The sequence below is a fragment of the Gastrolobium bilobum genome, unplaced genomic scaffold (assembly GCF_033153095.1).
Source record: "Gastrolobium bilobum isolate Gb01-03AN ecotype WA unplaced genomic scaffold, APGP_CSIRO_Gbil_v1 utg10043, whole genome shotgun sequence".
NCBI classification, from domain to species: domain Eukaryota; kingdom Viridiplantae; phylum Streptophyta; class Magnoliopsida; order Fabales; family Fabaceae; genus Gastrolobium; species Gastrolobium bilobum.
The window spans coordinates 36,838-53,093 of NW_026897121.1; the positions used below are offsets into that span (position 1 = coordinate 36,838).

The 16,256-nt window shown below is 33.5% G+C and overlaps 1 protein-coding gene and 1 long non-coding RNA gene across 2 annotated transcripts; one reads left to right on the forward strand and one right to left on the reverse strand.

Annotated features, from left to right (window-relative positions):
* The first annotated feature begins 1,012 nt into the window (after nucleotides 1–1,012).
* LOC133304338 (uncharacterized) lies at nucleotides 1,013–4,748 on the forward strand. Its single transcript, XM_061504354.1, has 9 exons — nucleotides 1,013–1,111; nucleotides 2,368–2,473; nucleotides 2,579–2,646; nucleotides 2,730–2,789; nucleotides 2,876–3,034; nucleotides 3,366–3,512; nucleotides 3,878–4,092; nucleotides 4,202–4,310; nucleotides 4,389–4,748. Exons 1-9 carry the CDS (start codon nucleotides 1,013–1,015, stop codon nucleotides 4,479–4,481), a joined length of 1,056 nt encoding a protein of 351 aa, XP_061360338.1. The 3' UTR covers nucleotides 4,482–4,748.
* A 1,084-nt stretch (nucleotides 4,749–5,832) lies between these two features.
* LOC133304363 (uncharacterized) lies at nucleotides 5,833–7,527 on the reverse strand. Its single transcript, XR_009750593.1, has 4 exons — nucleotides 7,251–7,527; nucleotides 6,871–6,947; nucleotides 6,688–6,769; nucleotides 5,833–6,255 (listed from the first exon to the last, which is right to left on the reverse strand). It is a non-coding gene; the product is annotated as an uncharacterized LOC133304363 (long non-coding RNA).
* Nucleotides 7,528–16,256: the final 8,729 nt, after the last annotated feature.

A 16,256-nucleotide genomic window follows, 5' to 3' on the forward strand; every position in this document is an offset into this window, starting at 1 on the left:
ATTTTTAGATGAAATTCACTGTTACAGAATACCACTTGAGATGTGGTATTTTGAGATAACTGAGGAAGTGAAAAAACAGATGCAAAGTTTCTCCCGAACATAAATTTTGCATATTTAAATAAATTTCTCTGGTAATATTTCGGTCAACCAAACAATTTTTTTTACATTTTCCTACCAAACTCACTTTCCAACCATTTCCCTAGTAAAAAACAATTTCTTCCGAACCAAGCACTACATCATAGTATTCTGTCTCTTGTATAGTACAAAAGAACAAAAATTTGAAAGAAAAGGCATAAAAAACATCCAATCCCAAAATGATCATATATTTCATTATCAATAAACTCCCTCTGCGAATCATTATGATCCCGATCAATAAAAAAGGGTGGAAAAGCTGCCTAATATAGGTAGCACAAGGACCACAACGTCAGCGTAAAACTCAGTATAGAAAGCTATAAACCTATAAATTGTTCGAGCCTATCTTCATCGTGTAGTCGTTCTCCATCGCCATCAATTGTCAAAAACAGAACTAGAATTCAACATACATTAACTTATATGACGTTTCAAATAGTTATTATGAAGATGAATAATTCTTCTACTTTTTCCTTTCAAATAACCATAACCCAATCTTGCAACGCCCCTAATTAATATTCACTAATCAACACCAACTATTAAAATTTTATATAATTTAATTATGTGAAATTTTTGTGTCTATCTATTTCTTCCTTAATAATAATTGACCCCACTTATTTAATCCACTCCCGGACTATAGACAGCTCAAACAAACTACAGTAATTAATCACATTGAAAAATCTTTAAAATATATATATAAATTTTTTTAAAAGAAGAAAATTACATTTTTAAACCTAACCTACGTGTACCTGTCTTTACGCATGCCACATTGTAGCTAGTGAAGCACGCCAAAATTCTTTGCTTAACCCAAACGAAAAGAGCATAAAAACCAAAAGAACGTGTGTGACAGTGGCGGTAAGAGTAAAAAAACTTCTCCACCGCCATGGATTCGCAGCATCGAACTCCTCCGTCTCCACAAGCCGGTGATTCAACCGCCATCAATCTCACGGCCTTCCTCTTATTCGTTGTCATTGCCGCTGCGGTAACTATGTCTCTCTCTCTCTCTCTGATTATTGCGATTCGAAGTTCCTGCATTGATGCATTTGTCTCTTTCCGAACCTGGCAAAATATTTTCAATCTTGATTTCGTTTCTCGTTTGTCTATAATCGACAATGCGTGAGTTTAACTTTCAGCATTATCGTTTCATTTCATGCCTTATATGAAAAAGCCATGGTTAGTTGCTCTTGATCTCGTAGAACAACGATGTTACGCTGAATCTCATTCGTAGAATCCATTATCAATTCATTATCTTGAGTTACCTGATTTGGTTATTTGGTTTTCCTTTCTTTTATAAGATTATTTTCCAGTTGATTTTGATGTTTTTCTTAACTTGTATCAATATGTTTCGTATATTTGTACAAAAAAATTTCCAGTCATTTTCATTTTATGTGCTATTGCAAAAAAATGTAGCAATCTTTCCTTTCATGGTTTGAATTTAATGGAACAAGCAAGTTGATGACGGTGGAGTTTTATCAGCTGTTACGCGAAATGTGATATGCTAAATGTTTTGTTTGATCACACCTTAGGATATATTTATTCTATGCCTCACATTTTCGTAATGACGTAGTAATCATGTCGAAGTGAATGTAATCACTCCATAGGGTAAAAGCTTTACTCAGGTATAACATCTGCATTGGTGAGATAACCTTGTTTCGTATTAAATATGATCCGATATAAACAGAGGACACTCAGGACAGGACTTACATGGGATGAATGCACGAGACATTAACACTTACTTATCTGCTTAATCTTTTGCCCACCTTTACACTTGTTAGATTGAGGAATGGCAAGAAGTTCTAAATTACTGATGCTAAATGATAATGAATAGGCTATTTGTCTTAATTTGTTGTTGTTTTGGCATTAGTTTATTTTATTTTTTAGTAGGCTTTGGCATTAATTCTTGCTTACAATGTTTTTGGGAAGGAGATCAGTTCAAAGAATGAAGATGTTCTGCTTATAATTTTCAATTGCGACTTGTTAATCAATGTCAGCTAGGTTGGAAATTTTGCTGAATTGAATAAGCTATCTGAAATTTTAGTTTTTATAGAGCATATTGTATCATTTGATCCATGTAGCCGATCCCACCTAATGGGATAAGGTTTAGTTATTGTTGTTATTGTACTATTAGTATTTATTAGAATTGCAAAAATAATTAAATTGACCCTGCTCAATATCTGAAGCTTAAAACATGTGAAATACACAATATATCAAGTTTAAAACATGTGATATTATCTACAGGTTTTGGTCCCTTCAGTGTCCTTAACCATTCTGCACCAAGTCCCTGAAGGCCATGTGGGGGTATATTGGAGAGGAGGTGCCCTTCTGAAAACAATCACAGAGCCAGGTGCTATATACTCCTTTATTCTTCTTCTTCTTTTTTCAATGTTTTTTTCTTCAATATGTGCTTGCACAAAAGTTTGCTACATGTTCATGCTATTAATTTTTTCAGGTTTCCATTTAAAGATGCCTTTCTTAACTCTGTATGAGCCAGTTCAAGTGACACTTCAGACAGACCAGGTAAATTGATTAGAACAGATTCGGGAATTGGGGTTTCTTTTGGGTCTATAATTTGGATTTTGGAATTATGGTGACTATTGCAGGTGACAGATATACCATGCGGTACTAAAGGAGGTGTTATGATCAATTTTGGGAAGATCGAGGTAATCTTATGTAATATTTGATTGACTAGTTGTCTACTTTTTTACATCTTTAATCTTATATGCAGTGATGTATATTCTTCTTTTAGGTTGTTAACCGACTCCGTAAGGAATTTGTCTTTGAGACATTGCTCAACTATGGTGTCCAGTATGATAAGACGTGGATATATGACAAGATTCATCATGAGATTAATCAGTTCTGCAGCTCTCATAGTCTTCAACAAGTCTATATTGATGTGTTTGATCAGGCGAGATTTAATGTTTTAGAAGTGTAATTTTACAGTCATAGTTTATTTTATCCTGGTAAGTTCCATTTTATACTTTAATTGTTAAGCAAAATATGAAGGGCTGACTTAATATGAAACATTTTGATGTGTGTGTATAATTTGTAGCTTCTATTGTCATCCACTGAAAAGGAGTTTATGCAAGTCTTAAGTTTTATTGTTCCAGACCTTGTTATTCTTTTGCTTAATTGCGTCAAATGAGTTCCCCCAATATATATTGTTTGCCTTCTGGTTTTTCCCATTTCTTGTTATCTTATTAAATATGTTAACAAGGAAAACATTGGGGCCCTTTCAGATTGATGAAAAGATGAAAGATGCTCTTCAAGTTGACTGCACCCGCTATGCTCCAGGCATTGAGATCATCAGTGTCCGTGTCACAAAGCCAACTATTCCAGAGAGCATAAGACGCAACTTCGAACAAATGGAAGAGGAGCGTACTAAGGTATATTTTCACTAAAATGAGCTGTGTCATTTTACTGTGAATATGTCTGGAGCTGGATGCATCTGCATGCAAGTGCTTTTTTTATTCCCCTTATGGTTGATTTGTGCTGTCATTTTTCCAAGATGTGTGTCTTGTTTAGTCTTGTAAATGCTTCTACCTGGTTTTTTGTATGCTAGATATTCCATCATTCTATTTAGTTTTTAGTTTTTCTCTCTTCTAAATAATATCACGGGTTCAAATATGGAAAACAGCCTCTTTGCAATTATGCAAGGGTAAGGCTACGTACAAGGATTGTCCTCGTCCGACCCTTGCTAGTCGGGGTTTAATGAGAAGTGGTTTAATGTACTTTGGATGTTATTGGATAGGTCTTAATTGCTATTGAGAAACAGAAAGTATCTGAGAAGGAGGCAGAGACAACGAAGAAGATGGCTATTAGTGAGGCTGAGAAGAATGCCAATGTTAGCAAGATCCTTATGGAACAAAAATTGTTGGAGAAGGATAGTGCTAGGAGACAGGAAGAGATTGAGAATCAAATGTACCTGGCACGAGAAAAGAGCCTGGCAGATGCAGATTTCTACCGGTGAGATTTTCCTATTTCTAATGCATTTGATTTTTATTTTTTTTGGATATGATATTGTAATTCATGGTCTTGGATAAAAGAAATGTTTTTTTGTTTTTGCAATGTCAAGTGTAATAAAGGAAGCTGAAGCAAACAGGTTGAAGCTTACCCCTGAATTTCTTCAGCTTAAATTTATTCAGGCCATTGCTAATAATACAAAGATTTTCTTTGGGGACAAGGTATTCCTCTCCTCTCCCAGCTATTTCCATCTCTGTCTGTTCTTTGCATAGGCTTGACCTTTTGGGTTTACTCTCCAGGTTCCAAATATGATTTTGGATCAGAGGCTGCTTGGAAACTTCCTTCAAGAAGTTTCTAGAGGGTCAGCTACAAAGGCAAAAGCAGATATCTGAATTCTTAGCCATCGGTGCACAGGTGACTCATAAGGATTACCAACATTTTGGAAGGGATTGTTATATCCTCACAGTTATCTTTTACACAAGAAGGAAACTATTATATTACAAGGTTTTTTCGGGGGGGTTTTGTGTGTGTGAATTCTTAGCCGTCAGTGCACAGGTGACTCATAAGGAGTACCAACATTTTGAAAGGGAGTGTTATATCTTCACAGTTGTCTTTTACAAAAGAAGGAAACTATTACTTTACAAGGTTTTTTCGGGGTTTTGTGTGTGTGTGTGTGATGTAGATTGTGTGTTAGATGTAGATACTGTGGAACTGGAAAATTCATATACTAGCAGAGATCTTATCAATTGTTACAAATCGGGCATAGAGGACAATTATATCACGTTGTTCAGTTGTCATTACATTTTCTCATTTGAATGAGCTGGTGGTATGAAGTGTTTAGATTGAGGCCATGCATTCAGACAAAACGCTATGCATTGAAAACATAATTACCATCAGATCAAAATTATGACTTATTAAAGAAAATGGGATCGTTTAAGGTGAGCTAATGTAACACCCGTTTTAGAACCGGTTTGTTAACATCGCATTATGATATTAAGCGCAGTTACAATCACATTGGCTCAATTAAAAATCCGGATAAATTTTTCTTTTTAAAACGATGCCGAATTTAAAATATCCAATTGCGTGATCATAACCATATTACCTTGCGGAATCAAATAAATCAAGCTTAACATCATGTTCTTATTCTATTTTTAAACCATTAATTTACTTCTTATTTATTTCACAACTTCTACTATACTGTAGATCTCTTCGTTAGTTACGCGTGGGTTCAAATCGCGCTCAAATCAGAGCACTGTAGCCCAAGTTATGAGTTTTCTACGAAACGCGTGCGCGAAACCTGTTGATCCCGGCGCGACTGGCGCTAGCTGTGGTGCGGAGGGCGCCAACGAAACATAAGCTCCCTATCGCAATGGCGCTGTATGCGCCAAGGTTGGCGCCAGGTGCGCCAGCTGGTGATCCCGGCGCGATTTGCGCCAACACCGGCGCGATGTGCGCCACGAAACAGAAGCTTTCGAGCACAATGGCGCGATGTGCGCCATGGTTGGCGCCAAGTGCGCCAGAGTTCTGAAGGTTTCACCAAGTCTTAGTATTTTACCTCTAACTAGAGTTGTACTTGTCCAATTTACACAATATTGGTCTCTATGGAAAGCTAAGAAAAATATCTACAACTTCCATACATACACCACGGTCCAAATCTATCATATAAATTCATCTCCATAAATGGTTCTTAGTTCTTGCATAATACAAATACATCTAAAGGGACATGCATGCCCTTTTCCTCATGGCTTGTACCAAAATTTGGGCAGCATAACCTTTGTTTCCTCAACCATTCCCAATTTAGAACTAGGTACCTAATATGATTTCTCAGCCCAACCAATTCAATAACTCAATACATAAAAGCATGCATATATTGAATGTCAAGTACGCATCATTTACAGTGCATATTCATTACAAATCATGGAACTTAGCTTACAAACACTATGATCATTCCATTGGCTCCCATCAACAAAAGAGATGACCAAAGGCATGAGCATAGGCTAAGTCCATTCCAATATACCAATCATAAATCTATCATTGCCTATAATTACAATTCTATACATGTGAGCTACAAAACAACATGTATAATCTCAAAAAAATGCAACACTTCATGCATATGCTAATCCAGATATGGCCACTTGCCACCAGAGGCTCCTGCAGCATCCTTACCTGAAAGGGGGTCCCCACAACACGGGGTGAGATATATGAATATATCCAGTAAACCAGGGGTCCGTGGAGCATCTCTCCACCCCACAGTTTCATATCAGTGTAATAGCAATAACAATAATAATGCAGTAAATACATATCTATGCAAAATGCAATAACATCTCCAGGAGAAATCCCTCGAGCTCTCAAGCTGTCATAAGGAAACTTAGATGCAAATAGTCCTACTGGCCAGCTAACTACCAAGTATTATTTACGCATCGTCATGCAACATACCAACATAGGGAAACATCATCCTATGCCACACCAAATGCATACACATACGTATAACAAAGCATTACACTATTTTATTGCATTTATATACACTATAATCACCACTGCCCTTTCAGGGCTTGGTGGAACAATCAAGGGAATTACACCCAAGGTCCGAAGGCTTACCTCAAGCTTCAATTCGACCTTTGTTCACCACCCACGGATTCTACAGTTAGTCAATTACAATCCTCCACTTCTCAAACAAAACCTACACAAGGTTTAATGCAATTAACACATATTGCATCCAATAACATCTCATAGCTATCAACGAAGCTATACAATCCATACCAAACATAAGCATGAACTTACCTATCCAATGGAGCTAATCAAGCTCCATAGCTTACTCCAATGGTTGGTCACTCAATGTTGGTCCAATTGCCTCAATCCTAGACAACTCCAAGGCATAATCAACAACCAACCAAACCAAACCATTTATTAACAATGCAAGAAATCCAATATCTAAGTGTCATATTCTTGCCATTTTCCAAATATATTCATTTAGCTATCTAAGCTCATTTTCACCGATTAAATGTCGTTCCTAGCATTTTTCACAACATACACTAAGCTCCATACTTTCTAGAACATAGTTAATTTAACAACATTTCATCACAAACCCCAATTTACTATTCATTGAACCCCTAACTCATGCAATTTTCCATGAAAATAAGGTTCAAGGGGTAGAATCTTACCACCAATGGTTGCACAACCAAGGATTGATGGCTCCTCAAGCTTTAATGGAGGTTGAAGCTCTCAAACACCTCAATTTTTCCAAAGGGCCGAATTTTTTAGGGGCAATATATCTCTCCACGATGCTCCCCACTCAAAACTAAGCATAGATTATGAAAGAGGAGAAGATTTAAAGTGGTTTAGGCTTTTGAATCACCTAAAACGGTTGGGATTTGCTCTCCCTCTATCTTCCTCCCTCCTTTCCCTTCTTCTTCTTTCTCCTTCTTTGCTTCTGTTTCTGTCGACGGAAAAATGGGGAAAAGGGGCTCTTTTTGGTGTCTCATGCCACTTAACCTTATGTTAAGTGGTTTAAAGTGGATATCGGTTCGTCTATCTATTCAACTCCATTAATTACCAAATTTTACCCAAAAGTCTGAAATATTATTCTAGGAATATTACTATTTTTATTTTTATATTTTGGGTACTTTTGCCTACACTCATTTATACCCCTTAATTTTCACTGAGTACACTTTTTAACTCCAAAGTGACTCAGATTCATTTAATTAAGCCTTATACTTAATTTTACTCACTAAAACATGTTTAATTATTTAATTACATATAATTTGCTAATTAATTAAGTTAGGGCTATTATAGTTAATGTTTTCAATTGTTGAGATCATAATATTTTTCAATCTCAATCTCATTAATGTGTTAGAGCCTGCAGCTATAATAGACGTTCACTCTTTTCTACATTTTAACACAAACCGCCGATCGCCAGTCTCTTCGGCACTAATGGTTTTCTTTGCTTCATTACCTTGCTACAGTTTCGACACTGAAACTCCATACATCCGTGCATAACTCCAACACAAACCACTAAAAAATAAAACATGACATTATAACAAAATAGTTGATAAACAGAATAAATAAAAAAAGACCACCCATCACCTGTCGTAGCGCAAATGGATTGCCAATTAGCCCCAAACGCTTGTGCTGGTAGGAAATGGGCTCATAAAGGCACTGGCAGCATGCGACTACCCTACATCTATAGCCTTCTTTTATCACTAGATTCCAAATGCCAAAAATAATATCAAAACAAATAATTTAAAAACCTGTCATCCGCAGGGATCAAGGTCAGAGACCCATATTCTTTGATACCGGTGTCAAATTTTAATTTTGACACCTCATCTAAGAGCAGTTAGATCAAAAAATATCAATGGTGTGACATGCTTGCAAATCAAAGTCGTTAATCTTTTTTGATCTAACGGCACTCAGATGAGGTGTCAAAATTGAAATGTTACACCAGTGTCAAATTTGAATTTTGACACCTCATCTGAGAGTCATTAGATCAAAAAAGATTAATGACTCTGATTTGTAAGCATGTGACACCATTGATCTTTTTTATTTAATGGCTCCTAGATGAGGTGTCAAAATTCAAATTTGACACTGGTGTCAAAGGATCCTACCTCATATATATATATATATATATATATATATATATATATATATATATATATATATATATAGGGACAAGATATTCTTACACCGGTGTAAGAGTTAGAAGTCTTATCCATTGATCCACTTGTATCCAATGACTCACATTACTAAAAAATTAGAGCCTTTAAATATAAGTGAGATCAATGGACAAGTTTGAGAGTGTAACTTACACTGGTGTAAAATGATCTTGACCCATATATATAGAAAAAATGTTTATCCTTTTAAATGATACAACTTATATCTTTTCACTCTCACAAAGAGGTGGGACCCACACCTTTTTTTTGTCAACTCTCTCTCCTCCTTTATCTATCTCTTTCTATCTCTTAAAATGACACGACTTTACACTTTAAAATGACACATTTTTCCCTATATATATAAATAAGAGGTTTATTGTTTATCCTGTGACAAGATATAGTATTTTGTTTTGTCGCCCCCTTATAAATATGTGCTCATTGAGGACATAGTTATAATATTTAAATTTTTCTTTCTTTCCCTTCATAAACGACTGATGTGTAGAGAAAAAAAAAATATCTTTAAAATTATAACTATGGGAAAAGTATTTCTCCGGTCGCCGAAAATAAAGTTATCTCCAGTGAGCTCAAAACGACATCGTTCAGAGATTATAAGATTAAAAAATTATAATGATAAAGATTAATATAACCCTGTAATATATTATAATTACAAAAATATCTTGACTTTCATCCCAAAATAACATCATTTTGTGCTCACTGGAATTATCTTCATTGACCAGATAAATCCTTTACCCTATAACTATATATTTCCTAAAATACATAATTAAAAGGGATGATAAAAAAATTATTATATCATATACGGGTCATAAAGGGATTCTGTATATGCAACATATCACCTCTAAGTGCTAAGATTGAAACATGCAACACCCACCACCTATTACTAATTTTTAGACGCTAGGCTTACATTGTTATAATTATTAGACTCTTGTTAGCTGTTCAACTATGATTAAACCGTTAAATTGTAAATTGATTTTTTCACTGGTTTAATGATCAATTTATTTTTTTAAATATTAATTTGCGTAATCGTTTTTGGACCTTCCAGAATGATCACAAATATCCAATATTCCTCTACAATGATCATAAAGGACAATATGAACAAGGATATAAAACTTGACAACTGAAAAAACAGAAAGAAACCTCTCTTTCAAAAAGACAAATTAAGAACTTGTTGAAATTGTCCTTGCACCAAATGTACAAGTCGCTTCATTTCTCTATAAATACCAGATTCTTGAAGGAGAAAACAACGAGAAAGAAAGAATATTGAAGATTGTTATTGACCCAAATTCAATTTAACATTGTTATTAATAGTTTCCTATTATACTAGTGATTTGAATAAATATTATACAAATACAAGGCCTAAAATTAAAGCCTTCACAATGAAGCAAAGCTCTTAGTCCACAAAGGCTGCAAAGCCCATCTCTCCAAGCTGCACAATATTTATGACTGACAGCAAAGACACCTCTATAGCAGCAAGCTCATGACAGCCATCAAGTTGCACAATATTAATGGCCTTATCTCATTAAGCTCCTCAACATTAAACATGGCAGCACTATTACTTTGCCTCCAAGACAAAGCAAACATGATCACTAATTAACATCTCCCAAGCTGCTCATCACTTTACTATAAATACATATGTATTAACCACAAGGTACATTATCTTCTTCTACATAATTAAACCTACTTGAATCAAATATGACTTGAGCGTCGGAGTGTCTTGAAGGTACACCTCCCATCGCGTTCCATTGAAGACCCATGGGATAAAGTGGCCCAACAACAAGATGCTCTGATCCAAGACGATTCCAGGCTGTGTAGAGGAAGATCACATGATCGGCTCAGTTGTAAAAACTTGTTCTGATCAACTAGTATATATGAAACATATGTATGAGATATGTTAGATACGTAAAAGATTTATGAAAGATATAAAAGCAATGGCGGATTCAGGAAATTAATGAAGGGTGGGCACTCAATAAGTTTAAGTATATATAGATTTAGGCCTGGTCTGGAACCGACTTGCAAGCAGGTACCGGCTGACTAGGTCTGGTTTAGATCTAGATCTGGACGGATTGCGACGCAACTGGAGGGTCTAAAGTAGAGCTCTCTACTGTTAGGCTTGGATAATGAATGCGGAGGAAAAAAAACTCACGGAAAAATAAAATAGAAAGAGGAAAATTAAATGGGCAGGATATCCTAACAACCAATTAGGGTTACTACTAATGTTACTACCAATCAATTTTATCGTTAGATCGATTATGTTTATCCAACAGTTATATTTATTTCCATCTTTGTATGGTTATGATCCCCAAAAAGCATTAAGTATGAAAAATCATAACTATACAAAGGTGAAAATAAATTAAAATATTAAATATGAGGAATTATAACCATACAAAAATGAAAATAAATATAACCGTTAGATCAACATAGTCGATCTAATGGTGAAATTAATTGGTAGTAATATTGATAGTAACCCTAATTGGTTGTTACAATATCCTACCCAGAATTAAATTGGAAAATTTTGAATTTTAAGAGAAGAATATTTTCAAATTTTTGCATCATATTTTAAGGGGGGGTGGGCACTTACCCCACTTCTCACTAACCTGATCCGCCTCTGTATAAAAGGTATGTGAAAGACTTCAAAGATATATAAGAGATTTGTTTTTAGTTGGAAACTAGGAAAATTGTGTAAGAGTGGTTGCTTATAGTGATAGAAATATTATACCCTGGATTATGTATATGATTATAAAATACCTAAATAATATGAAATCAAAGTTGAGATTGTGTGTACCTTATTGGATCGTCACAAAGTCGAAAGAGAAAAGGGACTACATGCCAGATCTTCCTCTCTATCACCTATTTCGATAAAGGCAGCCTCAGCGATGGGAGCATGATGGCTTATGGAGCTTAACTCTAATATATATAGGCCAGAGAGGGGACCTAGCTAATAACCCAGACAAGAGTCTGTGTCCACTGGGTCCACCCATCATGGAAAACCAGGGTCACACTAAAGCCTACACTGCTGCCCAACTAGGCCCAAGAACAATAGATGCCTTAAGCCCATTTCAATGTGATCACAATGGGCTAGTTACAATAATAATATTAGAATATTCATTAACCCGATTAATTTTAAATACAAAACTAATTAACTAATATTGCCCATAAAATAATATTTCTAACATTCTCCCACTTGGGCTATATTAATTAATTTAATATTATTTTGAAAATCATTTTATTTCGAAAACGACTCTATCGGGTTAATAACTAAAAATAATTTTATGTGGCCACAATTTTGAAAAACAATATTCCAATTCTAGCATCTCAACACAATTCAATCCAACATGACCTCATCATAGGAATATGGCGATCCATATACCGAAAATATCATAGCATATGACCTTCCATACTCACATACAATGAGTATTATATCTTCATGAATCAAGGCCTAGTAGTGAAGTAAGAATTAGTGCCAAAATGTGATCAACAATGTGACACACTAATTCTTATCGGTCCTCAATGTAATTTCTCAACAACATGAAATTACATTAGTGCAATTTCCAAGCAACATGAAATTACACTCTGTAATGCAACTTTTCAACAACATGAAATTGCATTACCACAATTTCTAAACAACATGAAATTGCACTTCTTGATACGATTTCTCAACAATATGAAATCGCATCACCACAATTTCTAAACAACATGAAATTGCTTTGCTTAAATAAGCCAGTATGTCACAGTACAACATGAGATCTCAAAATTTGTGACATCCAATCACCTTTAAGCTCACAACATGCTTAAAGATATTATTCCATACATATATTTCTCAGTTCGACAGGAGAAATAATAATAACGATGATCATCAAAATTATGAAAATTCAAACAAATATCGCAAAATAATTATCAGTTTGCATCGAAAAGTGATCAAAAAACAAACAAACTGAATATGACTCCCACTAACCAAAGGAATCAAAAGAATATAAAATATTCAAAAGCAAGCCTTGAGTATTACTCCCACTAATTAATAAAATAAAAGAATTTAAACTCATATTCTACACACGAAGGAAGCTATTCTAAGGTCTTTCTTATCGAGGCTTTTAGATAAGAGACTCTTGTTTTATTCAATAAATCAACATCTTACTAGCAAATAAAATGTCATCTACATAAAGTACTAAGAAAATATATTTACTCCCACTTACTTTCATGTAGATGAATGAATTAATGAGCATACAGTGGCTTCAGAGATCTGTCCCCTTTGGGCAGATAGATCACCTAGACCAATGCACCTCCAATAATTTTATTACAGTTAAGCTTCTAATTAAAACACACAATAACCCCATTTGGGCAGGAAATTGCATGAGATAACTAGAAGCATTCCTTATAATATATATTTTTTATTTAAACAGTTTAGCGGAAGCGTACAATTCAATAAAAAAACATTACAGCATGCAACACAGGCTGAAAGTACAAAATCATACAACAATATCAATTGAGAGCTAATTTTTCAATACATTGTGCACCAAAATATACCCAAAAATAAAATAAAATTCATAACTGATAGAATTTAACACAAGTTAATTTTTATCACCAAAAGTTATACACATAATGTAATAAATTAATCATGAGCAATAACAAAAATAATTAAATATCATAGACTCCCCTTTGGGCAGAGTATATAATATATAATTATTTTTCATCACATGAAGATTTAACAACGGAGAGAATTATATATAATTGTCTAAAATTTATCCCCTTTGGACAGATAAATTTTATAAATTATATATCTCCTTAATTCTAACATAAAAGCATCATATGTAATTTTCAAAAAAATTATCTCCTTTGGGCAGATAAATAATTTTCAATTACATATTCCCATCAATAATATTTATCTTCATGTAATTTATTATTATATATTAAAAACCTCTTTTGGGCAGGTAATTAACATATAATAATTACTAAACAACAATAACAACTCATGAACCAAACATGCTCAAACAACATGAAACACTTTTCCAACATGTGTTTCTAAAAATTATTACATTTTTCAATTAAGAAGAATTCCACTCATTGTCAACATATTAAAAATGTGGATATTCTTTCCACGAAAAATCATTCTCCAGTATTTAATTTATTTTTGTTTGCATGATAGTTTCAAATGAAGTAAAAATTAGACCGCATTAATTACAAGAATTTTCTCAAAACATGGCACCCTTCCACATAGTACATTCTAGCAGCAATAACACTAAGTACTAATCAAGAGCAACAAAACTTTGCAAGCAATGTGACATGGTATTATCCAATAACTCTCAGTGAACATGACATATAATCCTCACTTTCCCATTCAGAGAAAAGACGAATCAAAACTAGGCACAAATATGGCTCTTGATGCAGTAATACAAGAAAATCAAGGCTACTTCAAGTAATCAAAAATTAAGGGCAAATTGCTCAGCCAAATTCAACAAGTGACCAAACTAATTTATGCATCATATCTTGACATAAAAATATGACAAAATTCACACCACATAAAAGGATATCAGTAAATCAGATAATCCAAAACCATAAGCATTAATATAAGAAGTATAGTAAAAGAAATAAGCACAATTATTAAAACTGTGCATAAAAAATAATACCTTTTCTTAAGCGGGAAAGTCTTTGTTGCACCAATGACCAAAAAAAAAAAAAAAAACTTAATATCACACTAAATAATATATCAAAAGCAAATTTCGTAATATTACATTAAGAATAAATAATCTCCCAGAGATCATAAAAAAAACGTTCTTTTAGAAATTAAATTTCTTGCAAGTTCACATACATAGAATGCTTTAGGTGAACATAAAAGCAAGAAAAAATCTTATAATCCAACAAATATATAAACGCAACAATAATATATCTAATAGAATTCAGCCAAAAAATAAAAAATAAAATGAAATCAGATGCAAGATGCAGACAAGACGTGATTTAAAAAAAAATCAACAATAATGCATTTTTTTTTTTAACTATATAATGCATATCTTTTAGTTTAAAAACTAAAAGCATAACAGTCAAAGATATTTAATTATATATTTCTCATATAAACCGAAACAGTAATGGACTCCAGCACATGTTGAATTTAAAAAATAAAATTAAGTCCAAAAGATGTTTTATTAGAAACTAGAACCGTATATTGATTAAATAAATAATAAATAAAACTAAAATTGAAAATGCCAACAAACGATTCATATGTGTACAAAGCAATGATGAAACGATACACATAACATTAGCGGCCACTTTTTGGGACCAATAACATAAATCAGAATTTATCATCATGAATATAATTTTAATTAAAAATTAATAAGAATATATTCTTTTAAAAATTCATAACAATACTTCAAGGCCTATATAACCTTTGTGGTATATTTGAATATTACAACACAAAACCAAAGTTACATATTCACGAGTTTCATGTCCACACAAATCAAAAGGGAATGGACGATATGTATACAAGCTAAGTATTATATCAATACATCTTGGTGGTAAAATAAAATTTTCCAAGCACAATGCCGAAGTGATGCATCTATATAAAACAAGAAGACCACAATTTGCACACTAAATTCCTTGTTGGGCCCTCAAGTGTAGTAAATACATCCAACAAAAAACAACAACTATGATGTAACAAACCATATTATGAAATAGAATATATCTACATATATCTATTAAACAACCATATAATAAAGGAAGGTTAAAAAAAAAAACGGAACTGATAACAAGTAGACAGAACAAGTAAACAACTAAAAACACAGAACTGATATATGTGTTACTTGAATAATAAATATGTAACTGATATCTTACAAAAAAATGGGAACTGATAGATATATAACTGAATAATAAATATGTTACTTGAATAATAATAAATCGTGCCTTATTGGATCAGTTATAAATTAATTTGGTATCCATAACTAAACCGTTTTAAAATGTGGTAAAAGGGCCCCGTTACAATCTCTCAACACCGTGATCTCATGATCTCCATTAAAGTTCTAGACCCTTCCACATATCAAAATTTCTCGATTATCCAGCCTTAAAAAAAAACGACAAAAAAGGAACAAACAATCAAAATGCATGCTTCTAGATTTCAAGGACTTAACCGACCCAAACAAACAATAAAAATAATAACAAACAAACGGTGACAGCAAAACTTCCGTGGACTTATTTAATCATTTTAAAAAAAAAAAAAACATTGCTAGCAGTTGCACTATAATAGTGCACGATTCATGAAACAGACTATTCACAAAACAGTAAAGCAATAGCATATCTATTAGTTGGCACATTTTACGGAAACAACATTTAGATGAAAGAAATTCAAATAACTTATATCAAAACAATAGAAATTTCCTAAACACAAAGTCAATCCGGATTAAAAAGAATAAAAAAAAGTTGAGGGCTCTCACAAGCGTACTGTTAACCGTATCATGTATGTCTTGAAATCGATGTCAAACAAAGAAACACCTCTAAAGAGAAAATGTGCAGAATACCAAG

Coding starts and splice junctions, on each gene's coding strand:
- LOC133304338 (XM_061504354.1), top strand. CDS start 1,013: ATGGATTCGCAGCATCGAACTCCTCCGTCTCCACAAGCCGGTGATTCA. Junction 2,474..2,578: donor GAAAACAATCACAGAGCCAG/GTGCTATATACT, acceptor TAATTTTTTCAG/GTTTCCATTTAAAGATGCCT. Junction 4,311..4,388: donor AGATTTTCTTTGGGGACAAG/GTATTCCTCTCC, acceptor TTTACTCTCCAG/GTTCCAAATATGATTTTGGA.